The 27,313-nt window shown below is 37.3% G+C and overlaps 1 protein-coding gene across 1 annotated transcript in view; it reads right to left on the reverse strand.

Moving 5' to 3' along the window:
• Nucleotides 1-27,313, reverse strand: part of LOC111156405 (dynein axonemal heavy chain 7) — a 263,890-nt gene that overhangs the window by 175,716 nt on the left and 60,861 nt on the right. Inside the window, exons 15-22 of the mRNA XM_022517313.1 lie at nt 26,903-26,981; nt 23,263-23,487; nt 21,016-21,162; nt 18,613-19,298; nt 16,482-16,668; nt 8,561-8,754; nt 6,866-7,074; nt 3,777-3,907 (exon numbers count right to left, since the gene is read on the reverse strand). Of these exons, the coding sequence (XP_022373021.1) occupies nt 3,777-3,907; nt 6,866-7,074; nt 8,561-8,754; nt 16,482-16,668; nt 18,613-19,298; nt 21,016-21,162; nt 23,263-23,487; nt 26,903-26,981 (1,858 nt within the window). The remainder of the gene's footprint in view (nt 1-3,776; nt 3,908-6,865; nt 7,075-8,560; nt 8,755-16,481; nt 16,669-18,612; nt 19,299-21,015; nt 21,163-23,262; nt 23,488-26,902; nt 26,982-27,313) is intronic.

A 27,313-nucleotide genomic window follows, 5' to 3' on the forward strand; every position in this document is an offset into this window, starting at 1 on the left:
AATCTGGCCAGATGCAGTGGACACACGTGGTTTGTGTCTACTCATCGTCCTTTCCATGTCTATTTCCACTCCCGTCTGCTCCGTGGTCCTGGGGAGCTGCCCATCACCTTGCCCCACTGCCTGGCAACAAGGGGTGGGAGGAGGCGTGACCCAACCTGAGCCAATCATCATTCTTCCCAGGAACCGCTCTACAGGCAGAGGGTGGGAAACAGTGCTTCTGGCTACATTTGGAGGACCCTGAGTATGCCTGTCTGAAGCCACCGCCAGCCTTCATTCCCACTGCGGAAAAGCCCGCCAGAGACTGGCAGAGCGGAAGGACATAGGAAGAGAAGCTTCAGCAGCACCAGTTCCTTGAGACCCTGGACTCCAGCGGCCTTATAGTCCACCAGGCCTCCAGGACTGCTGGGTAAGCTTGCTGAGCCGGTGAGCAACGCTAGTTCTGACAGCCAGGCTTGCTTTGGGACCTGTTTTTTGGTGGGGTAAACCGAATCAGTAAGTCAGAAAAGAGAAGAGGGTCTATAATGAAAATCAAGTTTGAATCAGCGAGAACTGCTACGCTTAAGGGAAGGGTCAGTACGCCCCAGCAGGCTGCTGTGGTTGCGTCCTCCACTCCAATAACATTTAACAAACACTGGGCACCAAGGCGTGCATCGCAGTCCTTCAGGACCAGGTAATTGGTAGTGATGTAGCCACAAGGAAGCATTTCCAAGAATGAGAAAAAGTTTAAAGGACTGGGCTGGAGACGGCAAGCTGTTTCCCTAAGGGGCACTTTTCTTAGTCCTTGAACGATTTTATCTTTATTTTTAAGGAGGTAATTTTTTCAAAAGTTTGGTGCTTGAACACTGTTGCCTTCATATTATTTACCTGATCGACTGCTATTAATTCTCTTCCTAAGCAGTGAAACGTAAACTTCTGTCCCACCTATGTTTCAGTAGATGTAAGTGTTTAAATTCTTGGAATCAATTAGTGAATTTAAGTATGTTGAACATATAAATTAGTAAGAACCAATTTGATTCTAAGAACCTAAGCCACACCATTGGGCACATCTTAGTTTTCTCATCGGTAAAAGTGAGGATCATGTGACCCTTACTGGTTCTTACATCCTATAATTCAACACAAAACATAAAATAAAAATTTAATGTTTAGACCTGACAGTAAAAATTATATGTCCATAAGAATTTATTACTACACACAGGAACAGAATGTTTTCTCCTATCCTAGGAAACCAAATTTAGAACAAAAATTTAACTTCAAACTGTGATAAACTGAGTTCTTTAGGAACAATATTATATGAATCAATGATAATTCAGATTAGAGACACAGGGAAAACAATCATGATATTGATAGCATTTTTGTTACATTTTCCTCTTTGTGAACCATTCTGCACAGGGAGTGAGCGGATGAATCTAAAGGTAACTACTATTATATTCTGCCGCAATAAACCCTATCTGAAATCAAATATTTTTATCATACCTAGATCCTTCTACATATGCAATGATACAATGACTCAAAATCACATCAATATTTGCCATATCCTGAGCTCTGTGATAGCAGCAATTCTTTCATTCGTTTTACAGTCCCTCTCATGCCTCACGCAGACTGGTTCCACCATTTGCTGCATAAATAAATCAGACAGGTCCTCTGGGAGCATGACAGTGTAACACATAGGGCTTCTGTAACATCAAGCTCCAGACAACGTGGGGTGTTTGTGGAGAGTGGAAGTATCCAGTGCCCCAAGAGGCTGCCAAGGGTCTCCAGCTCCACCAAAGTCATCAGTTTCAAATGTGAACCGCACATTAATTAGGGGAAAAATGATCAACACATACAATACTAAAACATATGCTAGCCTCCCATGATAAAACTACATGTTAAATTTTTAAAACACCGTCAGGGTTATAGAATACTAAAACATGAGCCTTTCATGTTGCTGCTACAGAACTTGAAGGGCCTAAACATGGATGAAAGACAAGCGGGCACAGGGTAGGCAGACAGCGATCAAAGGCTTCATGAAACAGCGCAGTCGCAAGCAGATGAATAGGAATTAATTTTTTAGGACACATACAAAGCTTAATTTCATATCATGAAACTTAGCTTTGAAAGCACCATAAAATGCAACAGAAGAGGGCAGTCTGGCAAGCAGCAAACAGAGGTGTAACTTGCCAAGTCTCGCTAAGCCACGGTTTTACAGAACTTTTGAGTCTGTGACACTGAATCGCCCTCAAGTAGCACGGGTTCTCATCTCGCCTTTCTCTGTGAATGACTCCATACTTGCATCATGTAACATGAGCAGAGAAAAACTGAATAGACTGATAAATGAGTCAGTAAATAACCCAATCTCTGCTATAAACAAAACAAAACTCCTCTTTGTATCTGTATGCAATGTGATAAGAATTACGGCAGATAGCTTTGAACAGAGGACACATGGTCATGGGAGTGACCTAAACTACACGTCCCTCGAGATTCAAATTCTGCTTGGGAGATAACTGGAAGCATGAAAAAGGTATCATTTACATTTAATGCTGGACATCACCTCCTGCCTTTTGCAGGTCGCTTAGAGTGAGACCAAAGAAAAACATGGACTTGACAGAGGAGTAGAGGTTTGATAAATACCACATTTAAACTGAAGAAATTTGGAAGATGCCTACAAATTTGTCTCATCTGCTCACATTTACTTCTTTGTTCCCTGCAGACTATGTCCCCACAGTGGCGAGTGATAAAGTTAGTATCGTGATTTGGAGAGCTGGCCAGCAAGCAAGGAGGGAGACCCAGGAGTCTCCACGTTGCCCCGGTAGCCTGCATTGGTGAGAGAGGAAACCCTCGTGTGGGGACGTTGACAAGTAGTAGCTTAAAAGTAAAGAGAGAAAATGAATTCTCTAGACTCACTGAACAAAAAGAAAAATACATATGGTGCTAGAAGCCAAGAGCCCAGAAGTAACTCCAAGAGCTTACTGCTCTGAGGGAAACCCCTGTTCCCCAATGGCCTGTGTTCCATGAAGACAGACTTTTTCTGGGAAAACCCTGATTTCCCCTATGCCCTTATTCCTTTCTACAGGAGAGAAATAAATGACTTGTTGCTAAGTTTGACAGAACTAAGCATGTGTCACACAGCTCCTTCCTCTATGGGGTCTGCCTGCTTACAGAGAATATCAGTTTCTCTCAAACCTTAACACTATCAGCATTCAACAGTACCTTAGAGCTAAAGACAATAATACCAAACTCCATGTCAAAAATATATTTAAATTTCATGATTTTAAACAAAAGATCTATGACTACTACATTCCAGTTGTCATCAGACATTGCATCGGTCAACTTGATATCCTATCTCAAGGACAGGAATGTTGTGTTAATTGTGTTAATTGTGGTTTCTGTTAGTAATTACTAATAGAAATCCAGTTAATATTATTAAATTAGTATAACCAATATATTACAACATTTAAAGTTAAGCATCACTCAAAATATTCAAAAATCAATACATTAAGAATAAAAATGAAAATAGTCAAAATTATTCAACCAATATTTTGTCTTCATAGGGTGGTTTTACTCAAGGCAGAAAAGAGAATTACATTATTTTTCCTCCTCATCTTTCTGAGTTTAGGAAGTTTCTTACTTCTATTACCATTCTATTTTGAAAGGTACAAAAACGTACAGGATTGAGGCTCAAGTACCCTTGACGTTTTAAGAGGACTGTCTTCATTTTGTTTTTCATAATTAGTGTATTCTGGCAATAGTAGTAGTTGAAAAAATGCTGAAAAACCTGGGGGTAATAATATACATACCTCTTGTCCTGCTGCAATAGCTGTTTGTACTTCCATCGTCCAAAAGGTTTGAGATACACAGAGCACCGTCTGTCCTGGCCAATCTCTCACCCAGTTAATTCGCATATCTTGTGTATAGGCAAGCATTGCAGCTCTGATTACCTAATTGGAAAGAAAAATGCGAAGGATCATTTTACAGTTTACTTGAGTGAGCTAAACAATGAAGAGCTGACCTCCTAAACAGATTAACTCATACTGTTCAACTTTTTACATCTTAGTCAATTACAAGGATTCAAAGCAGTGGTTAGACAATTTAAATTCAAGTTTACCCATATACCTGTGACCGAAAAATACATTACATTGCATTTTATTTTGTTGATACGTGATCAATCTGTGTGCACCAAATTACATCAAATACTCATTTGACTAGTTGTAGCCGCAGATATCTTAGATGCTTTTGGATTGATTAAGCACAAGCAATTTTATTTTGAAATATAAATTTAAGTCATTCCAAATGAAATCTGTCAAATCCATCAAATAGACAATAATTTTCTTTGAACTTCATCAGATCCCCATTCAGCCATGGGCTCATGAATACACACACACTGAGGCAAACCACACAGTTCCTCTCAAGTTCGTTCTGTGTTTCCAGACCTCACTTCTTAATCTGTAGTTAGTGCCCGAGGCAATGATGACAAGCTCAGGTGTATAATTCATTTATGGAGAGATAAGTACCAAGAAAGCCAGGAAGTTTTATTTATGCTCTTTGCTACATGTTTTATGTCAAATTCATGTACTTCTCCTCCATATGTTTTCAGTGGATTGACGTATCCACTTTTTCCACCAGGCATATTGAGAAACATTCTAATTGTTTCTGTGTATCAACCGAAAATAGTAATGTTGCCTGTGAGGTGATACCCACTTTAATGTTTGATTTCAGAGAATATTGTCAGAATTAGATTTTCCTGAGAAATACATAAAGGATGTATGAACCGTTCTGGATTTCTAGGCTAACGAGATATTTATGGAGCTGAACAGAGATGAAGGGCAGTGTTGGCTATGGATAACAAAGAAAATTTCAAAGGCTAGAGGAAGCCACAAAAAGGGCAGGTGAAAATGAACAATGGAGATGGGAGGCACACAGAGAATGGAAGGTGCTGTACAGAAATGTCAAGGTTGGAGTAAATATACATTCTAGAATGGAAGTACAATAGATAGATAGGAAGTGTGGAAAGAACAAGAGGAAGACATTAAAATCTAAATCACCATTCTACATAGTTGGATGAGGAGAAATATGATTATGAAAAGTTGTACAATATTGTGTGTAAGATTTATTTATGTGTGCCATATATATGTATATATACATATATGAATTTATATATATTTTGGAAATAACAAACACATGATAATCTAGTAAGATAAAGGGGCAAACATGCCAAGAACATGACTTTTTAAATTTACAAATGACCCCAAATTCACTTAATTTAAGCATGCTTGAAAGAATGCAAATACGTACAGTAAAATATAGTAACACACATATCTCTCTTTGTGGTACTTTATGCTGCAGTTGAGTAACACATTTCAGTAACACAAATTTATACATAAACATTTAGGGAAGATACTTCCTACACAATCCCTTTCTACCCCATCTAAACGCTCTGGAATAGCAACCAAAATAACTTTCCTAAGCGCTTTGACAAAAAAATTTAAAATAATAGTTGTAATAGTATTAGGCCTAAAAAATGAGTTATCATTGTGCACATCAATTAACAAACCATATAACCAAGGCTGCTAAGTCGTGCTCAAAGTGGAATTCCTCTACATTGCTTACAGCTACGTGTATGGGAATCTTATTTGTCAACATGTATCAAGGCCTATGAAGTCTCATCTCTTTGACCTAGTGGTTCCACAAATAAGAAGTTATCATAAGAAACAGTTCAAAGAAGCCAGCTGTATCCACATGGATATTTAATCCACAATAGGGAGAAATGACTTTATATTTACTTAAAAACTGGGGCGCCTGGGTGGCTCAGTGGGTTAAAGCCTCTGCCTTCGGCTCAGGTTATGATCCCAGGGTCCTGGGATCGAGCCCCGCATCGGGCTCTCTGCTCAGCAGGGAGCCTGCTTCCCCTCCTCTCTCTGCCTTCTTGTGATCTCTCTCTCTGTCAAATAAATAAAATCTTAAAAAAAAAAAAACTATTATGCAGGCAGATATTAAAACCATACTTAAGAAGAGAAAGAAGCACTTAGACACATGATATCCACTGAACACTTAGATTCTAATGAATTTTTTCAATAATGTGTGAGAGAATCTGAAAAATCAGTAAAAACTGTTGTTAAGACATCATACCATATTTCCTTCGCATTCCTGCTCTCATGATTCCCAACTCAATCATGATTTTTATTCTTGATGAAGAACTTGAATGCTAAGTCCACATTACAGTGAAAAAATGAATTTAAGTGCTCAACTAATCTATATTTCTTGCCATGACTTGAAATTTTCTACTAATAAAAATAATTATAAATGACTGAGTTGGTGTTTTATGAGACATGGAAAATATGAAGTAACTGTTAAAGAAAGTATTTGTGATTTTCTAATATTTTGGTACATATTTTGTATATATACAGGACAAAAAGATTCACTATAGAAACATACATGCAGGGAGACTGATGTGGAACTACAGAGAGATGCATTCAAGGCAAGACTAAATATAGACTTTATACACCAAGGTGTGTTTGATTAATAATGAAAGAACCAGCATGTGGTTGCAAGAAATGGGACTTATGACTAACACCTAAGTTTTCTGTAGTTTCGATGGTATTTTATCCCACTTTTCAAGTGAATTGCCATGAAATTAATTTCATAGACCATATCTTTATCTTTAAGCTATCTATTACAATTGAACTGGCAATTCACGACTCAATTTCCATCTAAAAAAAAAAAACTCAGTGCATTTATTAATGATACATTTTTTTACATAATCGCTACCAAAATGGGGCTCAAATTCAGGTCCCCGAGAGCCAGAGTCACATGCTTTGCCAACTGAGACGCAGATTCCCCCAATGATACATTAATATTCTACATCTTTACCAGAAATAATGATAAACACAGCAAAGTACCTTGTGGATGGATTTAATCATGACTCTCTCCAGCTCCACCAACCATTTCTCCACTTGGCCTCTGGCTTTGGCCGTTGAAATGGTCTCCGTGAGCTCCACAACCTCTCCTTCACTACTCTTCATGTGAGTGATGTCTAAAGTTTCTGTAAATTCTACTTTTGCAATTCCTTCAAAACATTTCTTCAAGTGAGGTTGCACCCTGTTGGGGGAAAAATGTTTAAGAGAATTAATCAAATTAAAGCAATTCCTTATCTGTCAGTGTTCTTTGTATATCAATCTTCATTCACAATGTATAAATGTGCATTATGCGTTAGGCCCCTACTCGATGCTGTCGGAGATGAAACACTGAGGGGGAACAAAAGACATGATCCCTGCCTGTACAGATTACACAGTCCAGTAGGAGGTCATCATTAATTGAATAATCACAAAAAGATCTGCTAAACTATAATTATAATAAGAGCTACAGAGGAGACACCCGTGAGGCTTTGTTTCCAACACAATGAATTGAAAGATGTTAAAAGTAACGTAAGGAGCAAACCAATCTTAACTAACCGATAACACACTAATTGGAAGAATCTTCAAATGCACAAAACTAAATTTTTCAACTGGGATCTTCAGAGACTACTTACAAATTGTGAACTAGGTTTAGCATTTTACATGCTTCACAGTTTGCTAAATCAACTGCTTTGAAGGTTTTCAACTATAGTCATTGTAATATAGATGGGAAGGGCTAAAGTCCTCATTTTTTGGCATGTTACCAATAACCAGTTGAAGTCAATAGGCAATAAAGAAGCATAAAAATTCAGATGGAAATCTGAGCCTAAATTATCTTTTTGTCTGGATTACTTATCTCCGACTTCGAAGGCACAAGGCACAAAACTAACAAATTTAATAAATACCCGTTCACTTTCTGCTATATACTAAATATACACATTCTTCTAAGGAATTGACAATCAGCATTGGGGAAAAAAAAGTCAAAAATCTCTGCCATCACAGAGCTTATATTCTGCTAGAAGAAATCAGACAGTAAACAAGTAAGTACATTACAGAGTATGCCAGATTATAAAAAGTATGCTGAAGGAAAAGAGGACAGAGGAGATAGTCCAAGAAAGGCGGCTAGGCAAGGCTGGAATGGTTGCCATTTTAAATACAGTGGTCAGGGGAAGTGTTCCTGAGGGGCAGACATTTGAGCATGCTTCCACAAAAATCTAGATGAGGTAAAAGAAGTCATGGATATTTAGATAAAGAGCATCTTATGCAAAGAGGACAGTACACCGAGAGAGGAGGCTGTCTCCTCTCTTATAGTGGAATTGGAAGGACTGTAACAGAATGAACAAGAAAACTAGTGGGGGATACATAGGAAGGATAATGAGAGACCACCTGTGTGGGTCATTGCAAGCCACTAGAAGAGTGAAGTGTTCTGAAAAACCTGTAAGAGAAAATAAAGTATGAAATCCTCCCCAACATGTATCACATGTGGAAAAATATCCCTCAATGATATTATGTTTGTAATAATTACACTGGTTACTGATAATATTTAGAATATTCTTGAACATAATTATATACATTTACATTTTACCTTATTTTAAAAATTAAGTTAAACAGATAAACACATAGCCATGTGTTTACATATATTACATTTACATATATTACACATGGCTATGTGCAATACATGAGTTACTTACCTAGTGGGATCTTTAGTCTCAGACAGTATCTCAAGAAGTTCATCATTAGACAAGAAAAAGAATCTGGGGAAGAAGAGACGTTTCTTTTCCAAATATTCATTAAGTCCTTTAAGAATGAGTTCCAAAAGTTCATTTGACTTTTTCAGCCTTTCCAGCATTCTCTCAATAGTTACGACTTGTAGAACATGTTTGTCCTAAAAATTAAAAATACCCAACTCAAAAATATTAGGTACCAGCTTTATTTGTATTCATATTACACAACTAGGAGATTACATGTTTTTAATTGAACAAAGGTTAACTGAAATTTAAAGCAAATATTTTTTAAAAGTAGTCCCGCATAGTCTAGGTCTAACTAGCCTCTTTAATTAGTAAGAGTCATGTTGACTTGAACCATAAAAATAATGCTCAAGTTTCTCATTCTGAGTTGGAAAGCGTGAGAAGCAGAAAATGAGTATGAAAGAGAGGACAGAAGACAAGAGGGGAAGGGAGGGGAGGAGGGTGCAGGGAGGAAGTGAGAAGAAGGGTGAGCAGGAGGGCAAGCACCACCAACAGGCCTGGGGCAAGAACAGCGAATCACAGGAAGGATGGGAGAAACGACAGTATGACCTGTGTTCGCCTTTTACTCTTGGAGAAAAAGCATTTAAAAAATGATAAATTGTCATCATTTCAGATGTTATTATTATCAGTAATAAAATAATACAAACCCTGTTTTAGAACTGTAGATAAAACTGTAAGCGTTTAGGGTGAAGAAAGGAGTTTCTAATTAAAATCTTACACTACAGTGAAATGTATTTGGCACGACACGGTAATACTGCTTGCTGAAGCACTCAAGTTCCAGGTATCCTCCTCCTGAACTCTCTGGAAGCCAGGACTGCTCTACTGTGAAGGCCTGGATTTCTGAACACTTCGTCACAGAAAAGTACCACTGTGAGCTGTTTGGTTTAACATTATTCAAACATGGTCAAGTTTTTAAAAGAGTTTCTTTTATGCCGTGGGACACAAGATGAGACTTCTAACCAAGAGGTGGTCTTAAGAACTGATATTTTAACATAGTAAATAGTTACTTGATTTATAAAACATCCATATAAATAACCACTGGGTTTATGAAAATCCTTAGAAACATATTTTTAAAATATAATCTAGATATCATTGAAATAAAATTCTTTTTACTTCTTTTGATGTCATCTAGGTCTAGCCTTGGTCTTTTAACTCCAAGCTCAGTGATCACCACTGACACCAACGACAAATAAGAAAAGTTCTTTTCTAAGTAAGCATCAATATGTTAGGAAAAGGTGCTAAAACACATTGGAAATACTGGTAACCAGGCCAAATAATAGTGAGAAGATACTAGTATATTTATTAATATATGTAACAGGGCATTGTAGAAAATTTCTAGATATTAAGAGAATGTTGTTAAAAAATTAAACATGGAATTTCAAAATTAACTAATTTAGCTTACTTGTGGCACTCAGCCATGACTAAGAGATCAAAAATGTCAGCTGTAAATTGTTCTATACAGAAATTTTATACTTCTGCATGACTTTCTAAAATGTTTTTGTTAATGTACTTGGAATGTGGCTAAAAAGGGAAGATACATTTTCCTGCTTGTTTTGAATTTTATTTTTTATTTTATTTTTTTTAAGATTTTATTTATTTATTAGACAGAGATTACAAGTAGGCAGAGAGGCAGGCAGAGACAGAGGAGGGAGCAGGCCCCCTGCTGAGCAGAGAGCCCGAAGTGGGGCTGGATCCCAGGACCCTGAGATCATGACCTGAGCTGAAGGCAGAGGCTTTAACCCACTGAGCCACCCAGGTGCCCCTTGTTTTGAATTTTAACAGTGTAACTTGGAAACACAGCAATTTAATCAAATAATATAATTATCATTAATACCTGTTTTCTCAATAAAACAGGCTCCTATGAAATATATAACAGATCATTCTATTCTCTTTAAAGAGACAATTTTAAAACGACATTTTCTTTCCTAACAGTTTTATGTTTAAATAGCATTTTTTAAAAACGCATGTAAAAAGAAGCATGACAAAGACTCAGATCATAATTTAAATGTGCAATTCATCCAATCAAGAAAGGATAGAGCAGTACTCTGGTACTCCTAAAAACGAAAACCAAAATGATGTTCTCAGAGTGCCACCTTCTGGTAACATGTGCCTTTCCTTGTTGGAAACAAAACAAAACAAACAAAAAGCTGAACAGTTGCTAGTAAATGTGAAAAACTCCTCTCACAAATTAACAATATTTGTTTCATTCTCAGCCAAAGAACTTATTGCAGTATTGCTATCTTGGAGCTTAGGTTTGAAAGCTAAAGAAAAATTCCGCTATTTAAAACAACAGGTCATATTTCTTTCCCCAAATCTTACACTTACAGAAGAAATACCTCTGGAAGCACTTAACGTTTAAGTAAAAATTTTTTGTTGGATCCCTGAGGTCAAACCTACTTAGACAGATTAGCTCAATGAGAAAAAACCGTGAGAGCTCTGTATGAACAATGGCAATAATCTATGTACTTTTGTGCGCGGACTTCAAAAATAATCATCTCATGACTGGAAACTAAAGAACCTTGACTTCCTTCCTGCGAGAAGGGGACCATAACAAAGACTGCATCAGCTAAAGGAAAGCGCAGACCTGGTTCCTACATCCCAAGGCTACTTATCACCTGTGTGACCTTGGGTGACTTACCTAACCAGAATCTGTTTTCTTATCTCTAAAATGGGAATAAGAGCGCTCTTCCAAAGCCATTACAAGGACCAAACTACAGAAAATATTGGAAGCCCCTAATATAGTATGCGCATAGGAAGCACATGGACATGGAACCACCTTCATTTTCTCTTCTGTCACTGTCTGTTGAAGAGACAGACATATGCTACTGGGGGTGGGGCGGGTAGGTGGCTGGGTGGAAGAAAGGAGAAGTTACTCCGCTCCTGCAGTTTCATGGAGTTAAAATGAACAATTTATAATCTGCCACTCTTCAGGAAAGCTATTCATCATTGTAAAATGAAACTGGCTTTAAGTCCCTTTAAGTTGTGCCATAAAATCTAGCTCCGCAGTAGGCATTTGCTGACACGTGAGCAAACACGGATGAGGCGAGCCTGTAGACACACAGGGCAACTCAAGGGAAGTACAGGCCTCCGTGGGGCACCAGAATAGAACTTACTAGCTGTGTTCTCAGAACATAACAGTAAGACGTTCTAATAGGAAGCTACTAGAAATTTGAAACTTTGTATGACTCCCTTGACACTTTCATTACTCTCTGTCTCCTGGAGGGGAAGAAAAAGAATGATTGACTGTCATATATATTTTTGTTGTTGTTAAAGGAATAATTTTACAAATTGTATGGGTCTTCTTCTGCTTCACAAGTTTCACTACTCTCAGCAGCTCAAGGGACAATCTACTGGGTGATTTACATACTTATAAGAGACTCATTAAACCTTTTAAATACTAGGAGAGAAAATGTGGATTCACATCATTTATACGACCCAGAATTTAAAACTCTACTTATTTCTCCCAGCTAAAGGTTTGGACCTTGGGGTACAATGTCTTGCATATCTTTCAGGTTTCTTCCAAGGCTTCCAGCAAGGGAGGCTCAGTGATATGGGGCCAGACTACCTAGGGTCCATCCAAGCAACCCAAATGTCCCCATTTCCAGTTCTCATCATCTTACTCTTTCTTGGTAAGTGATCTACATTTTACATAATAGATCTGGCAAACCTACAAATTAAATTACATTGTAATTCGCCAACCCACTGAATCAAACTCTATTGCTCGTTTTTGGCTACATCAAACTTGTAGCTGGGCAAAATAAGAGGCTCTTTGAGAGCAGTCACTGTAGCTCCTTAGTCTTCTGACTACGCCTTGAGTAGAGCTTCAAATTCTGAATTAAGCCATATCATTCTTTAATTTCTCCAGTGCTTTGAAAAGAATTCAGCCCATCTCATATCCTTTTTATCTCAAATTCCTACCATACTGACTGATTCCAGCAGCCACCTGGTCCACCAGAGTGTTACCTATAAAATAGACTTCATTCCAGGAGACCAAGAGCATAATTCAAGTGATTTTTGTACTGCATGCCAGGTAGTTCCAGGGTTCCATCTTCAAATGGTAACTACATTCTCACCATCCTCAACTAGGCCATATAAACCATCTAGGCCATATAAACTAGGCCGTATAAACAATCTTAGTTCCATCTTTGAGGTGTTCATATATTTAGTGCAAAATAGAATCCTTCTAGGTACATTAAGCAAAAAAAACAAAAAAAAAAACAAAAAAACAACAAAAAAAAACACTTAACATAGGGAATGAAGTGATTACAAAATCATTAGAAGGTCTGAGGGAGCATACTCTGAGCTTTGCCCCTGCCCCGATCAGGACAAAAGGATACCAGCACTGGCACTACTGCATTTGAGGACACACTGTGTGGCTGTGAATCCAGGGCTCAGAAAGCCACCATCAGCACTGCCTCTAAACACCTATAAAACTGATGAACAAACACTGAATTCTTGCTGGAAAAGAAGAAAAAAAGAAGTCATGTGCTCATGATCTTGCCTGACAGCAGAAATAGCTAAAATGTCAACAAGATGTCTGCTGTTTCACATATGCTTTCCAAATCCCGAGTGAGTGTTTATAGCTGTCTAAATCTCATTCACTGCCCAAAACTAGATGCTAGAGAGTCTGAGGGAGGTGGTTTTTAGCCTTCCAGCTCACTAGAAAGGAGGGAGATGGTGTGGTGCGAAGTGATCATATTTGCTACAGCAAAGAGAAAGGAAGAAAAACAGAATTGACTCCTAAGTTTTTCACCTGAGCAAGCAGGGGAACGGTATTTATGTGCACTAAGAGGAAAAGTTTTGGGGAGAAGCTCAAGAGTGCCTTCTTCTGCCCATATGGACGACAAATAAAGACTTGTAAAAGTCAGAAGTCAAGTTTGGGAGTGAGCACAGTATACATGAAGAGAGATTATCCACTTCGTTCACCTCCAAACGGGAGGCAGTTAACTGGTTTCCATTCCTGACTCCAAGAGAATCCCTTGAAATGTTTTCAAGTGTCTGCCAAGAGAGGAAGCTGACATCTACCTGAACTGAAAGTCTGCTCCAGTGCGACCAGAGCAGGAAAAGAACCGTGGGAGAAGATGTTGTGGTAGAACAACCAGGTGAAGGAGAGGCACAGACCATGTGCTCATGGCTACCATGAGGTACAGAAGGTGGATCCCACCTTTCTGCAAGCCCCAGATGAATTTAAGGGGGACACACTTCGAAATACACAATCATGAAACACCTGGGGGTAGCCACCACTGGAAAGTCAGGTTGAAGATGCAGCCAAATCGCTCAGAGGATGCTCAAACCTGGGAGAGATGCTCAAGATAGATCTGTTACCAGACAGAGCTTGTCGGGAGCTTCGCCAATCCATACTGAGTCAACCAGTGAACGCCGCATGTCCACAACGTATCAAAAAGCTAGACCAGTTGGGGGTAACCAAAAGTAAAGGTACGATGAGTGCCTGGACCACACTGACAGGAGGCTGGCCATCTTCTGACCACCAACGAAAAGGGCAGTCGGTTTGGCTGGGTCAGTTATATCAGTAAATCCTCTCGTTCTTGCCCTCTCTTTCTCCCCCTCTTTCCAATCTCTCTCCCCCCTTTACCCCCTTCTCTTTGTCCCAGCACCGTGCAATAAGCCCAGGAAGGAGAGAAGCAGTGTGGGAGGGCAACACCCCACATCTCTCCAACTTACTGGAACCTCAGCTTTACCTACCCTGCGCAAAGGAAAAGAGCTCTGGGTAGAATGCGAAACTGAGGTTTTGCAGCAGGTATCCTTAAATCTTCATAGGCAAAACTATCATAATAGTGATTGAAAAATTCTGGAATTCGACTGAAATGTCAATAATGGAGCCTCTCCTAGTGAGACAGGATCTTTGGCAGCAGGTTTCAAGACATGAAATTATCTTCCACATTCTTTATTTAACCTCCAAGTCTTTTCTCTTGCCTAGCTCTAAAAGAACATTTCTTAGGAATCCTTCACATGGAAAGTGATGGCTTTTTGTATCAAACACTTAATCCAATGATGTCTCTACTACACAGGTCATCTCATTAGCCTTTCTGAGAAAATATGGACCTAGGTTTATTTTCAAAGCTTTGGAGAGTATGGACAAAAGCTGTCCTGAATACTAATATATGGAGAAAAAGAAAATGTAAAGCCAGTTCAGGAAGACAATCAGGTATTACAGCATGAGTAAAGGAAGTGTCACCCAAAGGAAACTGCTTATTTCGCAATAAGAGTAAGCAATATTTGTTTTGTTTTGTCTGTTTTTCTTTTAATATACAGTGTTTTATTAGTTTCAGGTGTACTTGTTTGTTTTTTGAGGTTTATTTATTTTAGAGAGAGGACAAAGGGGCAGCGGGAGAGGGAGAGGGAATCTTTACAGAGACTACACAATGATCATGGAACCCAAAGTGGGGCTCAATCCCATAACCCTGAGATCATGACCTGAGGTGAAACCAAGAGTCAGACGCTCAACTGACTATGCCCCCCAGGTGCCCGTGTTTGTTTTTTAATTCAGCAGTTTGATAGAATTGAAGATCTGCTTCCTTAATTTACTAGTTCAGCAAAGCTGTCCTTTTTCTAGGTACTAAAATAACTATAAAATTTCCTTAGCAATATGGGGTTTTGAAAAGTATTTTGATCAAATACCCAAAAAGAGAATGTGGGTTTTTTTTTTTTAATTTTAAAAGTTATCTTAACTAGGAAAATACAAGCATCTACTGTTGGCTTTTTTGGGCAACCAAAAAAATTCTACTTGATCCTTTTTCCAGTGAAAATGTGTATGTGCTATAAGGGTTGTGCCCTTTTGTAAGGAAATGACATATGAAAGCCTAAACTTTTAAAATAAATTAAAGATGATTAAATGTATTACAAAGTGACTCACCAACAGGTCCTTTAAATATAACATTCCAGTGTGATTAATTTTATAAAAATTTGGTTTATACAGAGTTGTGTTTCAAGTATTACTATATAAAATGAAGTAAACTTATTAAATCCATGTCTATCTTTTATTTTTCCTAGCAAATCATATAGCTGATGTTGATACAGTATTATCCATATTTAGGATTATAGTCACAACTTTCAATGTGTTGTGTGTTGTGTTGTGTTTCAATGTTAAGTAATAAAAATATGTGTATTTCTATTTTAAAGTAGGAAAATATTAAGATAATACTCATCCCACCTTCCAATATTGTATTTGATCAAAAAGACCAATGGAGAAATTTACATCCGTTTAATGAATATAATTTAATAACTAATATTTCTTCTATTTCAATGTTAACTTCCTAGTAACATACAAAACCATGCTTTACAGGCAATAAATGTCTTTTGAATTGAACAAAAAAAAAGGTATCTTTTTCAGGTTTCTAGTTTGGGAAACAAATTCCATCCTTGAATTGTCAGTTCAGTATTTGTGTTTTGATTGATTGCGTTTGTTTGTGTTTATTAGTCTCTTTAAATTTATCTTTACAACTCATTTTTTTTTTAGATACCCGAAGAGAAACTTATTGATGGAGTGACATGCTGGCATGTTTCCACTATAGTGCAGTTTCAGCAGTGGTTCCGCTCATAACAAGGGGGGCATAGACTAGAGAGGACATCAAGTGCTGTGTACCGGTGTCTTCCTGCCAGAGCATCCGGGAGGAACCACTAATAGAACCACAGGTCATTAAATAATGCAAATTACTTTGAACCTCAAGAAGCAGTCAGGACAAAATATCTACTCAGTTTATATTTCTTCCTCTTAGGATTCTAAAATAATATCTGAAAAAGGAAAGTATGTCGGGGGAAAGAAAATGACTTATTTGGATTATTTCAAAAACAAAAATCTTGCCACTTCAATCAAATAATTACATTCTCAGAAATTTTCACCTACTTGCATAACACTTTTCATTATATCTCTCCATGTTTTATCCACAGTTGTAAACCGTCTTCCTTCCTCAGGCATTTGAGACATAATGTCTGGAGAACTGAAAATGGGCTCCAAATACAGCCATGTGGCTTGGACTTTGAGCCATTCATCCAGAATTTCCTGAAGTAGCAGGAGCTTGCTCTCCCATTCTCTGAGAAGCAAAACACAGTGGTTCAACAGAAAATCAAGCAACGTTTCATATGACAAAACTCAAAATGATCCCTGGGATTATCAGTCCTGTATGCAGTGCTGCCATTCCTGCTCCATTCCTCTACCTGCTTTTGACAATAAATCGCTAAATTTGTTCTACAAGGTCTGTTTTAAAATAATCGCACCCACATTTATGTCTATATGGATATACATGTTCAGATATACCTATCTACAAACGGGCTGGTTTCTGTATATGCCACAGCAATGAACCTTTCTGCAAATCAATTCCATGGCTAGAGGGTACAAACTGAGAAGCGAGATTTTGGAGACAGTAATGCTGTTCTTAGTGAAGGGCACTCTGAACTTCGTAGGAAAAGTAGTTACATCCAAGATTCATTTCCTTTAACGTTCTTCTTTTTTTTAAATTTGGGCCTATAAAGGCTTTATTTCCAGAACACAATATTTCAATTCAGAAGATCTAAGTGGAATTTGGAGAAAAATCTACATAATCTAAAATATAATACTGTGTCATTCATGAGAAGGAAGCATTTTTGATCTACAGTAGTGATCAGTTCATTTCTAAATATGGAGAACAAAAATAACAAGATGTCCTCAAGAATAAATATTATAATTACACTCTAAACTTTTTTTTTTTAAACTTACTATTTTATCAGCACAAGTCTAAGGTCTCTGTATGTATTTGCTCCCTCCTCACCATAATCTATAAAGTCTAGTGTATCTGTTTACCAGTGGGGAGACAAGGCACATAGAGAGAAATACCCGGTTGAGGTCCACCCACTAATAAATGATAGAGCCGGATGTGAACCTAGATCGCCGCAGTCACTATGCTACAAGAGACAACATAGCCATTCAGAAGGATGATCGGTCAGTGGCAACAGACCTTAGAGATGGGATAGCTTTATGTGTAGTTTAATACATCACACACCATTTATAATTAGTGACCTGCAATTTTAGACTGTTAAAACCAAGCCCTGTAAATGGAAGTCCTAAAAGTCACCAGGCATTTTCACTCTTCTAAAATTACTTCAGCATTTATCAGTGAATTTGTTTAACATCTTTTCACAAGAGGAAACAAATGCCCCTGACTCCTGCCGTTCTTCCCTCTTTCTCCGTCTAATCCCTGACTGACACGGAAGATTTCCCACTAGCCAATGATCTCATGGGTAGCCCATAAAAGTAGAGTCTGGTTATACCACTTTCAGAGTGGTTAAAAAATTTACTCTCGATGAGCACATCTGAGTAAGCAAGGTAGAAGGCAGAGCAGCCTGAGGGACTAGGCCAAAGGCAGAGCACACTCGGGTTAGGATAACACAACAGTAACCAGAGGCGGACACTGCCAAGCGGTTGGCTTTCCCTTGTCATACAAATTCCCACTGAAGATGGCAGTCTGATTTGGACTTTTTTAGGCAAATATAAACTGCTTCATACAAATTACAAAAATTGAAAGAAACAGACAGGATAAGGATTTAATTTAAGCATCTGTGTCTGATACCTGAAACCCCAGGCTAGAGTCGTAGCGTTCATACTTCTGCACTTACCATAGAAGTGAAAATTACAATAAGCATTCAAGAATAATCTACAATAACCTAATTAGTGTATTTGGAAAATGACATTATCTTCAGTGTCATGGTTTATATGTCCTATGAGCTATGTGCAGAGATGTGAAATTATTTTTGAGTTCAATGTATAAGATCAGGCTGGACACAATAAAAGTGAATATCCAGAGGCTGATTGTCCACTACCTTGGTTACAGCAAAGGAGTAAGTACTATTCCAAATGCAAAAAGGTTATCACTCCTTCCAATCAACTATTTAAAATATTAAGTAGGAAGGGCAGAATCAGTTTGCAAAAAGAACTGTATATTACAGATAAGTGACAATTATGGTAACACAGCCTAAACATTGTCATGTAAATATTACTTTACCTTATTTGTTTTTCATAAGGCTTAATGAAAGGAGAGCCTCGCATAGTTTGTGTTTTAATAATGTGGTCATCCAGCAACATCTGGATTTCATCAACTGATGACAAAATAAATGTCCCGCTTTCTCTATAAGGAAGAATAACAAATTCCATTGCGTCCCACTCATTCGTCATCTTGTCCATGGACTTTTCAAGAGAATATTCTTTGCTAGCTGCTTCACTAATCCCTTCAAACCTATCCAGATACGGTTCCAAATCCATGTCTAAAAAAGTGAAGACAGTGGAGTCGTCTGCTGGCTGCAGTGGGAAGCCAACAATGCTGGACATGGCCTCCCAGTGCCGGGGGCGCAAACCAGGATTACAGATCACTTGAATCAGAGGAATGTGCTGCTTGAAATCTTCTACCTTTGCTCTTACTTTTTTTGTCATTGCCAATGCATTTGGAGAATCGTGGAAGGTTTTTTCCAGCTTATACAGTCCTCTCCAGTAATTTCCAACATCTATTTCTACTTGGTCGGGATTCACCTTATGATACGGTCCTTCAGTCCATCCTCGGTATTTGTTGCTAAATTCGACAGCAGTTTCGTAGAGACGGAGGTAAGGGTTCAACCCATCTTGGATTTTTTTACGTTGAGGGTATATTGATGGTAGCCAACCAAACGCCTCTTCTTCAGCATTAAATTGCTCAATCTGGAATGACAGGTGTAAGGTATGTTATTCTAGAAGTGAATGATACTCAAAATTAATTTTTTAAAAATATTTTTATCAAAAGTGGCCCCAAGCTCTCAATAAGCCCCAAAGTTAAACTGAAATTAGGCCATAATCGAGAATTACTGAGCAGTAATCTATCCTATTTCTTTTTTATAACATTTTCCAGAGAATAGTATCTGGGTTAAGTTAGTTAAAATAGTAATGATATATATTTAAAGAAGTCTCTATCCATCCAGATATATTGAAGTTATACCATGATTTATTAATTGACTAGAACTTAAGTACTTTTAATACACACAGCATTGTATCAGGTACTGTGGAAAACAGAGGGAAAAAGTAGTATATTGCAAAATACCAACACTAAGGAGGTGGTATATATCAGGAAATAGACATGCATATGTAGAAAGTGAAATTACAATTGTTCGACAATAATATGAGGCAATAGAAGAGATGTCTCAGAGTAGTATCTCTTTGATATACATGAATCATATATACTAAAAATGCTATCACTCCGAGGCAAGAGATCATGGTGAATGGATGCTATGTAGAGAAGACACAACCAGAGCTGGTCTTGAAGACGTGTGTGGGATAAGAAGAAGTAAAGAAGGGGTGCCTGGGTGGCTCAGTGGGTTAAAGCCTCTGCCTTCAGCTCAGGCCATGATTTCAGGGTCCTGGGATGGAGCCCTGCATCAGGTTCACTGCTCAGTGGGCTTCTCCCTCTCTCTCTGCTCTCCTCCCCCATTGTCCCGCCCTCGCTCATGCTCACTCTCTCTCAAATAAATACAATCTTAAAAAAAAAAAAAAAGAGGCAAAGAAAGCATAAATTTCCTCTTTGTTTAGTAGTGACGTTTGTGAGAATATGGATGGTTTAAAGGAGAAATCTATAGATTTGAAAAGTGTGAGTTAGGTATATAAACTATGCAGGTTACCCAAAATTTCAGTGGCCACAGAATTCTAAAATCTACAGCTTCTGTTTTCTCTACCTGTGTTCAGACTTCTGTGACTATAATAAACTCTTTAATTATCTGAACTAATAAGATACTAAAATCCTTCGACATAAGAAAAATGGGAAAGCATCATAATATGGTCTGTTTTCATATTTCCCCTTTTTATTAAAAAATGCAATTAAAAATCTCAAACATCTCCTTCGGCAAAGGGTATGGCTTTTCCACCTCAAGCTTATTCTAATGAGAAAGCAATATCAGGGAAAAAGTGGCTCAATGGGAGAAGATAATGGGCGTAATTTCAAAACGCAGTCACCAAATCTATACCTCTTTCTATGAAGATGGGCAAACTGTAATGAGTAAGCAGGTGCTAGCACATGATATAAATGATTAAATGACGCAAAATAAAAAATAAGCAGATGGAAATATCACTCCATCTTTCAAATAAAAGGCAAAGGCCACTGAGATAACTACCAAAAGAAAACAGCAATGCTGCTTCTCCTCAAAGCATGTCTATAAGATCTATTTTTGCCATTTATTATTTCCAAAAATCTTTAATTCCAGTATAGTTAACATACCAAGTTATATAGTTATAGGTGTAGAGCATAGTGATATTTGCACCATTTATATTATTCTCTCAAGGTACTTGAACTTTCATTTGAATCTATTTTTTTAAAAGGTGAATATACAATACAAACGCAAAGCTCTTTCTTTTGAACTAATTTATCCTCTTAAAAATTTTGAAATTATACCTTGTCTGCTGCTAAGTCCAACTTTCCATTCAGTGTTTGAGCCTTTTTCAGGTATCGCTGTACATCCTGAAGGTCTCCAAAGGAGTAAAATTCTTCTGCCTGTTTAGCATAACTCTCCAATTCCTCCACAAACCGTTCACACCGTAACTGGTACAAACAATATTTGTTGTTAGGATTTTTTAAAGGTAAAACCCCTAAGCATTGCAAGAAAGTTCAAGTACTTGTAAAGATTATCAGAATTATTATTCTATTTTGTCATGGGCAAAAAGAGAGGAATCATCTGGAAGAGGACAAGTATCTAAAACATGCAGCATTTTTAAGAGTCGGGATTTAAAATTAATGAATTATATATTTATATATAATTATAATTCAAGAATTAGATAAAGTTAACTTTGTTTTATCAATCTAAGATATTCTAACCAGTAGAATAAGAATGGATTAAACAACGGTATTATTCTTTAGTATGCTAAAGAATGTGTGCTGACAAATGATTTATAAGAATTTTTTAAAATTCATAATAATCAAGTATGAGGCTAAAAGAAAGCTCCAGTTTTTTAAGGGCTATAACAAGATCTGTGGCATTTTTACAAACAACTGGAAAAAACCCCAGATTTTCTTTGATCGTGTTCTGATATTCAGTATCTTTTCAATTTTTGGTTGCTAAAACAAAATACTCCAAGGTTATTTTTCTTGTCCTATGGACTCTCTTCACAGGAAATGCGCAAGACAAATATATCTGGATTTTAAAATCTAAAAACTCTAACTTTCCAACATAAAACAGGTGTGTGGTTTTTGTTTTTGTTTTTTTTAATGAGAAAAGCTCATTACAAAATTATCATTGGTAAGGCACTCTAAGTTAAATGGCTCTAAAAATATAGCTCTTAATAAAATATTCAAAAGTCAAATTCTGAGTTATTAAAAAATGGATTTTCTATTTTATGGATTATCTAGGCTGATTTCTATCTTCTTTAGTTCATGGAAATTTTATAGTTCTGGTCCAGTGGGGGAAGGAAAATGAGAAGATGAAATTCCTCAACATTATAGGAAGTTTGTAGAATAGTATACTTTATGGCAAAGTATAGATAATTCTGGGCCACCTAACAGTTTGCTAAGAATCTGTTATAACTTCCGTGTCTAATATTTGTGATTCATGATGTTTTCTACAGGTTTAAAAAAAAAATCTGAAATGACCTAAATGCACAACAGAAACACAGACTACTGTTTAAAATAAAAGTTTTTGGTTAAGCCTGTGAATTAGTCTCCCAGCATGTTCTGTCAATTAACCACATTTGCCGTAATGCGATTTGCTATAAGGGACATCTCTCCTGGCTGACCTGGCACAAGTCTCCTCACTTTGGGAACCTCAGCTTCTTCATTTATACGGTGAAACTGAGTATATGAAATCATTTATCCAGACACAGCCATGGAGTGCTCCCACTCTTCCCGTGTGTCAGGCACCTCACTGGCCACGGTGTAAAGGGAGAAAAGGAACAATGAAACAGCCCCTATCGAAGGGCTGACCGCCCATGGGGGAGACGCACCTCACAATGACAACATCATGATCAGGTAATTATCCACGGAGATGCGTCACAGTGTAATGGAAGCGGAGAAGCAGCAGAACTGAGGTGTGGCGAGAGGAATTCTGAGAGAGTCACTTGAGTGCCTAAGAATCACGTGAGTGGGCCAGGGGTGCGCTCACTGGCAAATGGAGAGAATGTTCGAGAGAGGAGAGGTGTAGCAGGCCAGGGATCTAAAAGTTGCTCAGGGTTAGCGAAAAGTCAAGAATGAGGAGTGGAGGAGGTAAATGATGAGACTGGACAAGTAGATGAGGGGAAAAACACAAACCATCTTCTATGCAGGACACCAGAGAAGGCGAGAGTTATTGAATGTTTGAGTGAGGACTCTGGGCACAATCCTTAGGTGATTTAGTGTGTGTGAAGGCACACTTCGCTGAGAGAGCTTTGATGTTAAATAAGGAAAGTAACTCAAAAAAGTACTATAAACTGTATAAGATAAACACTATTTTTATTAATGGTCACTTGAGGGCAGTATACTAGGATTTTTCACCCTTGAAAAGTCAAGAAATGATAACATATCAAGCCAGTATGGATACCATCTTCCTCTAAAATTGATGGCATGAGAAAGCTTAAATATCTGACCTGTGAAACAGAGCTGATGATGCCACATAAGTTGAAACTTAAGCATTTCCAGAAAATGAAAATAATTTAAAATATCTGTGATGCCAACCTTAAGGCCTTCTTGATATTGTTCTGTTTTCTCTTTAATGATTTTCCTATGTTCATCAAAAATTTCATCCATTCTTCCATACCACTGAAACACATTATTATTGAGCCTAATGTCTGCTGGAGAAAAGTTTGTGCACTCAATGAGGAAGGCGAGGCAGTTTTTAGAATCCACCAGTCTCTGGCCCAGTTCGACCATGTCCGTTGTCTCTACTTTCTGAATATAAGCCTGCAGGAAGACAAAAGTTGCAAAAGGCATTTTAAGGAACAGCTTAAGTCAAAACATAGGCTGTGGAAACGCTATGTATAAAGAAGCATGAATATGCACAGACTTGTTGGAAATGTAGACTTTTCAGTTCAAGACAGGAGACTGCAGCACAGTTTTCCTGTCATCATTCCCAAGCACCTCTACACAAAAGCAGTGGGAAAAAACAGAAAATACTAAACAACACATAAGAAGCACTGGAAAACCAGAGAGTGTTACGGGTTTCTGGGAAAGATAAAGCAGAGTAATATCACCTATTCTTTCACAGTAGCATATTGGGGCACCTCCTAGTGCCCACCTCCAGTGCCTGACACCTCGCCACCAGGCGCTGGCAATTCAGTGTGACAATCAACAGACCATGGCTTTGCTCTCAGAGACTTGTTGGGGGAAACAAGTATTAGTTGAATCACCGCCATAACAAATGTCAGATTGCAGACTTGCAGCAGACACCAGGGCTACACTTTTCTTAATTACAAAATCTAAAAGATAGCTATAGGCAAATATAATAAGAAGTGTGCTAAATCTGTATGAGGATAATGATAATATTTTATTGAGGGACATTTTAAAAGTTCTGAATAAATGTGAAAACATATGTTAAGATGTAACATCCTCGAGATGTAAATTCTCCTCTAGTAAGTATAAAACCAAAGCAATTTCAATCTGCATGGGCAAAACTGCATGGGCAATTTAAAAAACAAAATTCATCATAATTCTGACAGTCTCTGAAATCATAGATCCTTAAGAGTAGCAAAGATAATCATGAAAAAAATGATAGCAAGTAGCCAAATATGAAAATATAATACATATAGATACAGTTATTTAAACAGTTCTTCTTCTGTCAGAGGAATAGAGGAGGAAGAAGAACGGAGGTCAGAACTAGATCCAGGTACATGTGGAAATTGAGTGTTGAAAAGATGCATTTAAAATTAGGAGTCAACTGATAGATCATTTAATAAATCATATTAGAGTAATTAGCTACTGATCTTGGAAAAAACTAAGATTCCTTGTTACCTAGGAGAAATACAAAGAAGGTACATTGTTAAGTGAAGAAAGTAGCTTGCAGCAGAGTAATGATTTTGTTTTTGCAAAAGCAAATCTGTGGGAAGTGGTGGTGAATGCACAGGGTGTGTATGTCTGTGTGTGTGTGTGTGCATCAGCACACGCAGACATGTGCGCATGTATATGTGCACATACACATAAACATAGAGCTCTCTCAAAGCTCTTTTGACACACGTTAACTTATATATCTGAATAATATAAATGTTGAAGGAAACCTCCTTCCCCATCCCCATTGAAAAACGAGAAGACTGGCAATTACCTGTAACTACTTATATCCAGCTTCCCTTGTCTATGTCTACACCTCCCTATCTATGAAGTAAATGCTTCTTTTTCTCATGTTTTTAAAAGTCTATTTAATCTTCATTTTTCTGTCTTTCTCTCTTCTTCTCTCTCCCTAGTGTTATTTAGACTTAATACTGTATGTATGTTTGGAAAGAGCAGAATTCACACTAAAAAAAATCATTACTCTAAAGAAAGGAATTATGGAAAAGGATGAGCTTCTTCTGCTTTCTACTTTGTAAAATCCCATATTATTTAAAATGTTACTTTTGTAATTAAAAAGAAAAAAAACACTGTCTAAAAGTCTTTCATTAATATATCATTCTAACAAGACTAAATATTATGTTATAAATCCAAACAAATAAGATGGGAACCATGGTGGTTTCCACAAGTAAATAAATGTCTAACTGAAAATATACTTTTATAATGTGATTAATCAGATTTCTGTGTATTCAAATGAATGGATTTTTATTTCCCCAACTGATAATGACTGATTTCAGTACTGCATAAACTGAGAAGTTATTTTACTCTTGTGTGACTAAACTTTTTTAAGATGCAGAAATATTTCAAATATCAGTTCATGAATCCTATTTGCTAATTCTGTTACAGATTGTGATGAACGATAGAAATTCACACTAAATAACTCCACAAATTTGTAAATATTTCCAGAGATGGCTAGGAGGGTAAATAAATGACACTCTTCCTACTCAGCATTATTTTTTCCACAGGCATATACAGTTATGGAATTCTCCAACTACTATATAATCATCCATGATCAGAGTGTCACTTGACATCCTACAACAACTAATATAAAATATAAAAATCTAAAAGTGATCATATACAGATGTGTGTATCAAATACACATACACATGCATTCACATGCTAACACCAATGCAAGTACAAATACTTTAAAGAAAACAGAATTCTTTTAGTTAAATGTTGATATGTAAAGTCAGTTCTAATGATTTAAAAACTTTTCTTTAAATGACTAATTTAAAGAATGTACATAAGCACTTACACTTCTTTTGTAATTTCTTCCCTATACAAAGTTTTGAATGATTTTACGTATTTTGCTGGGTTTGCTTACCTGTTTTACAATCTAAAAAGAAAAGATTCTGTTTTAGATCTTGGGAATGCTGGGTGGAAAATGGGGTAAGTCCTATACAATCTTATTGTTATAAGAATGAAAAAGGAGTAAAATAAAATAGTGATTAGCTAGTTGTTTTATACTGTTTTACTTACCACTAGGCAGTTATAACATGACTTTCTAACACAGAAGGAACACCAAAAATGATTAAAGTGAGACTTACCTAATATTTTTAGTAGCATAAATCCTATGCTCAAAACTTATTTCAGCAAATTACCACAGAAACTTTTAATGTATAACCAAAATAGCCTATAAAAACAAATTATTAAAGATTAAATATTTGATTAAAAAATTAAGGATGGCCACATATCTCAGGTTGCCCAGACAGTCCTGGTTTATGCCTATTAGTATGGTAGTAAGTATTAATATTGTTCCCCAAAATATTGGTAGACAATACACAAACAACTCCGATATTTCACCTCTCCCAATAGCCATACCCTGTGGTATCTTCTCATGCTGTGGCCATGGGACTTGCTTTGGCCAATGAAATGTTAACTACTGTGATGCACAGAGACACTTGAAAAGCATTTGTACACCTGGGCGTGGTTTTGTGTCTCTACCATGCCGTGAGAACACGTCCAGTAAGCCTGCTGGAATTTAAGAGACGAGTGGAGCAGAGCCAAATTGCCAAAGATAGTTTCGCTAGTCAATTCAACTGAGAACTAGCTTACCCAACTGAGTGACCCACCCAATTGTGAGCAAAACCAGCCAGCAGCACCAGCCTGAATCACCAAACTGTAGACTCATGAGCTAAGAATAACAAAACAAAACATTATTTTAAGCTTCTTTTAACTTTTGCAGTGATTTGTTATTGTATTATCATGTTGATAATTAACTAATAACAGCTGGGGAAACAACTTACACACATATGATTATAAAGTTTATAAATAATACCTTCATTTCCATTAGTTCTGCTGTATTTGGAGGAGTGCTAAGAGCTTTTTCAGCTATCTTCTCAAATTCATCACATAATCTGAAATACCAGACAAAATCAATTTATGTAACTAAGTTTTATTCTTAAATATATTCTTTTTTTTTTAAGATTTTATTTATTTATTTGACAGAGAGAGATCACAATTAGTCAGAGAGGCAGGCAGAGAGGGGGGGGGAAGCAGGCTCCCTGCTGAGCAGAGAGCCCGATGCGGGGCTCGATCCCAGGACCCGATCATGACCTGAGCTGAAGGCAGAGGCCTCAACCCACTGAGCCACACAGGCGCCCTATTCTTAAATATATTCTTATATACTAAATGTGCCATTATGTGAAAAACAAAGTAAGATGATCTTATCTATATGACATCTAAAAAT

The sequence above is a fragment of the Enhydra lutris genome, unplaced genomic scaffold (assembly GCF_002288905.1).
Source record: "Enhydra lutris kenyoni isolate GAN:26980312 unplaced genomic scaffold, ASM228890v2 scaffoldscaffold1, whole genome shotgun sequence".
Taxonomy (NCBI): Eukaryota; Metazoa; Chordata; class Mammalia; order Carnivora; family Mustelidae; genus Enhydra; species Enhydra lutris.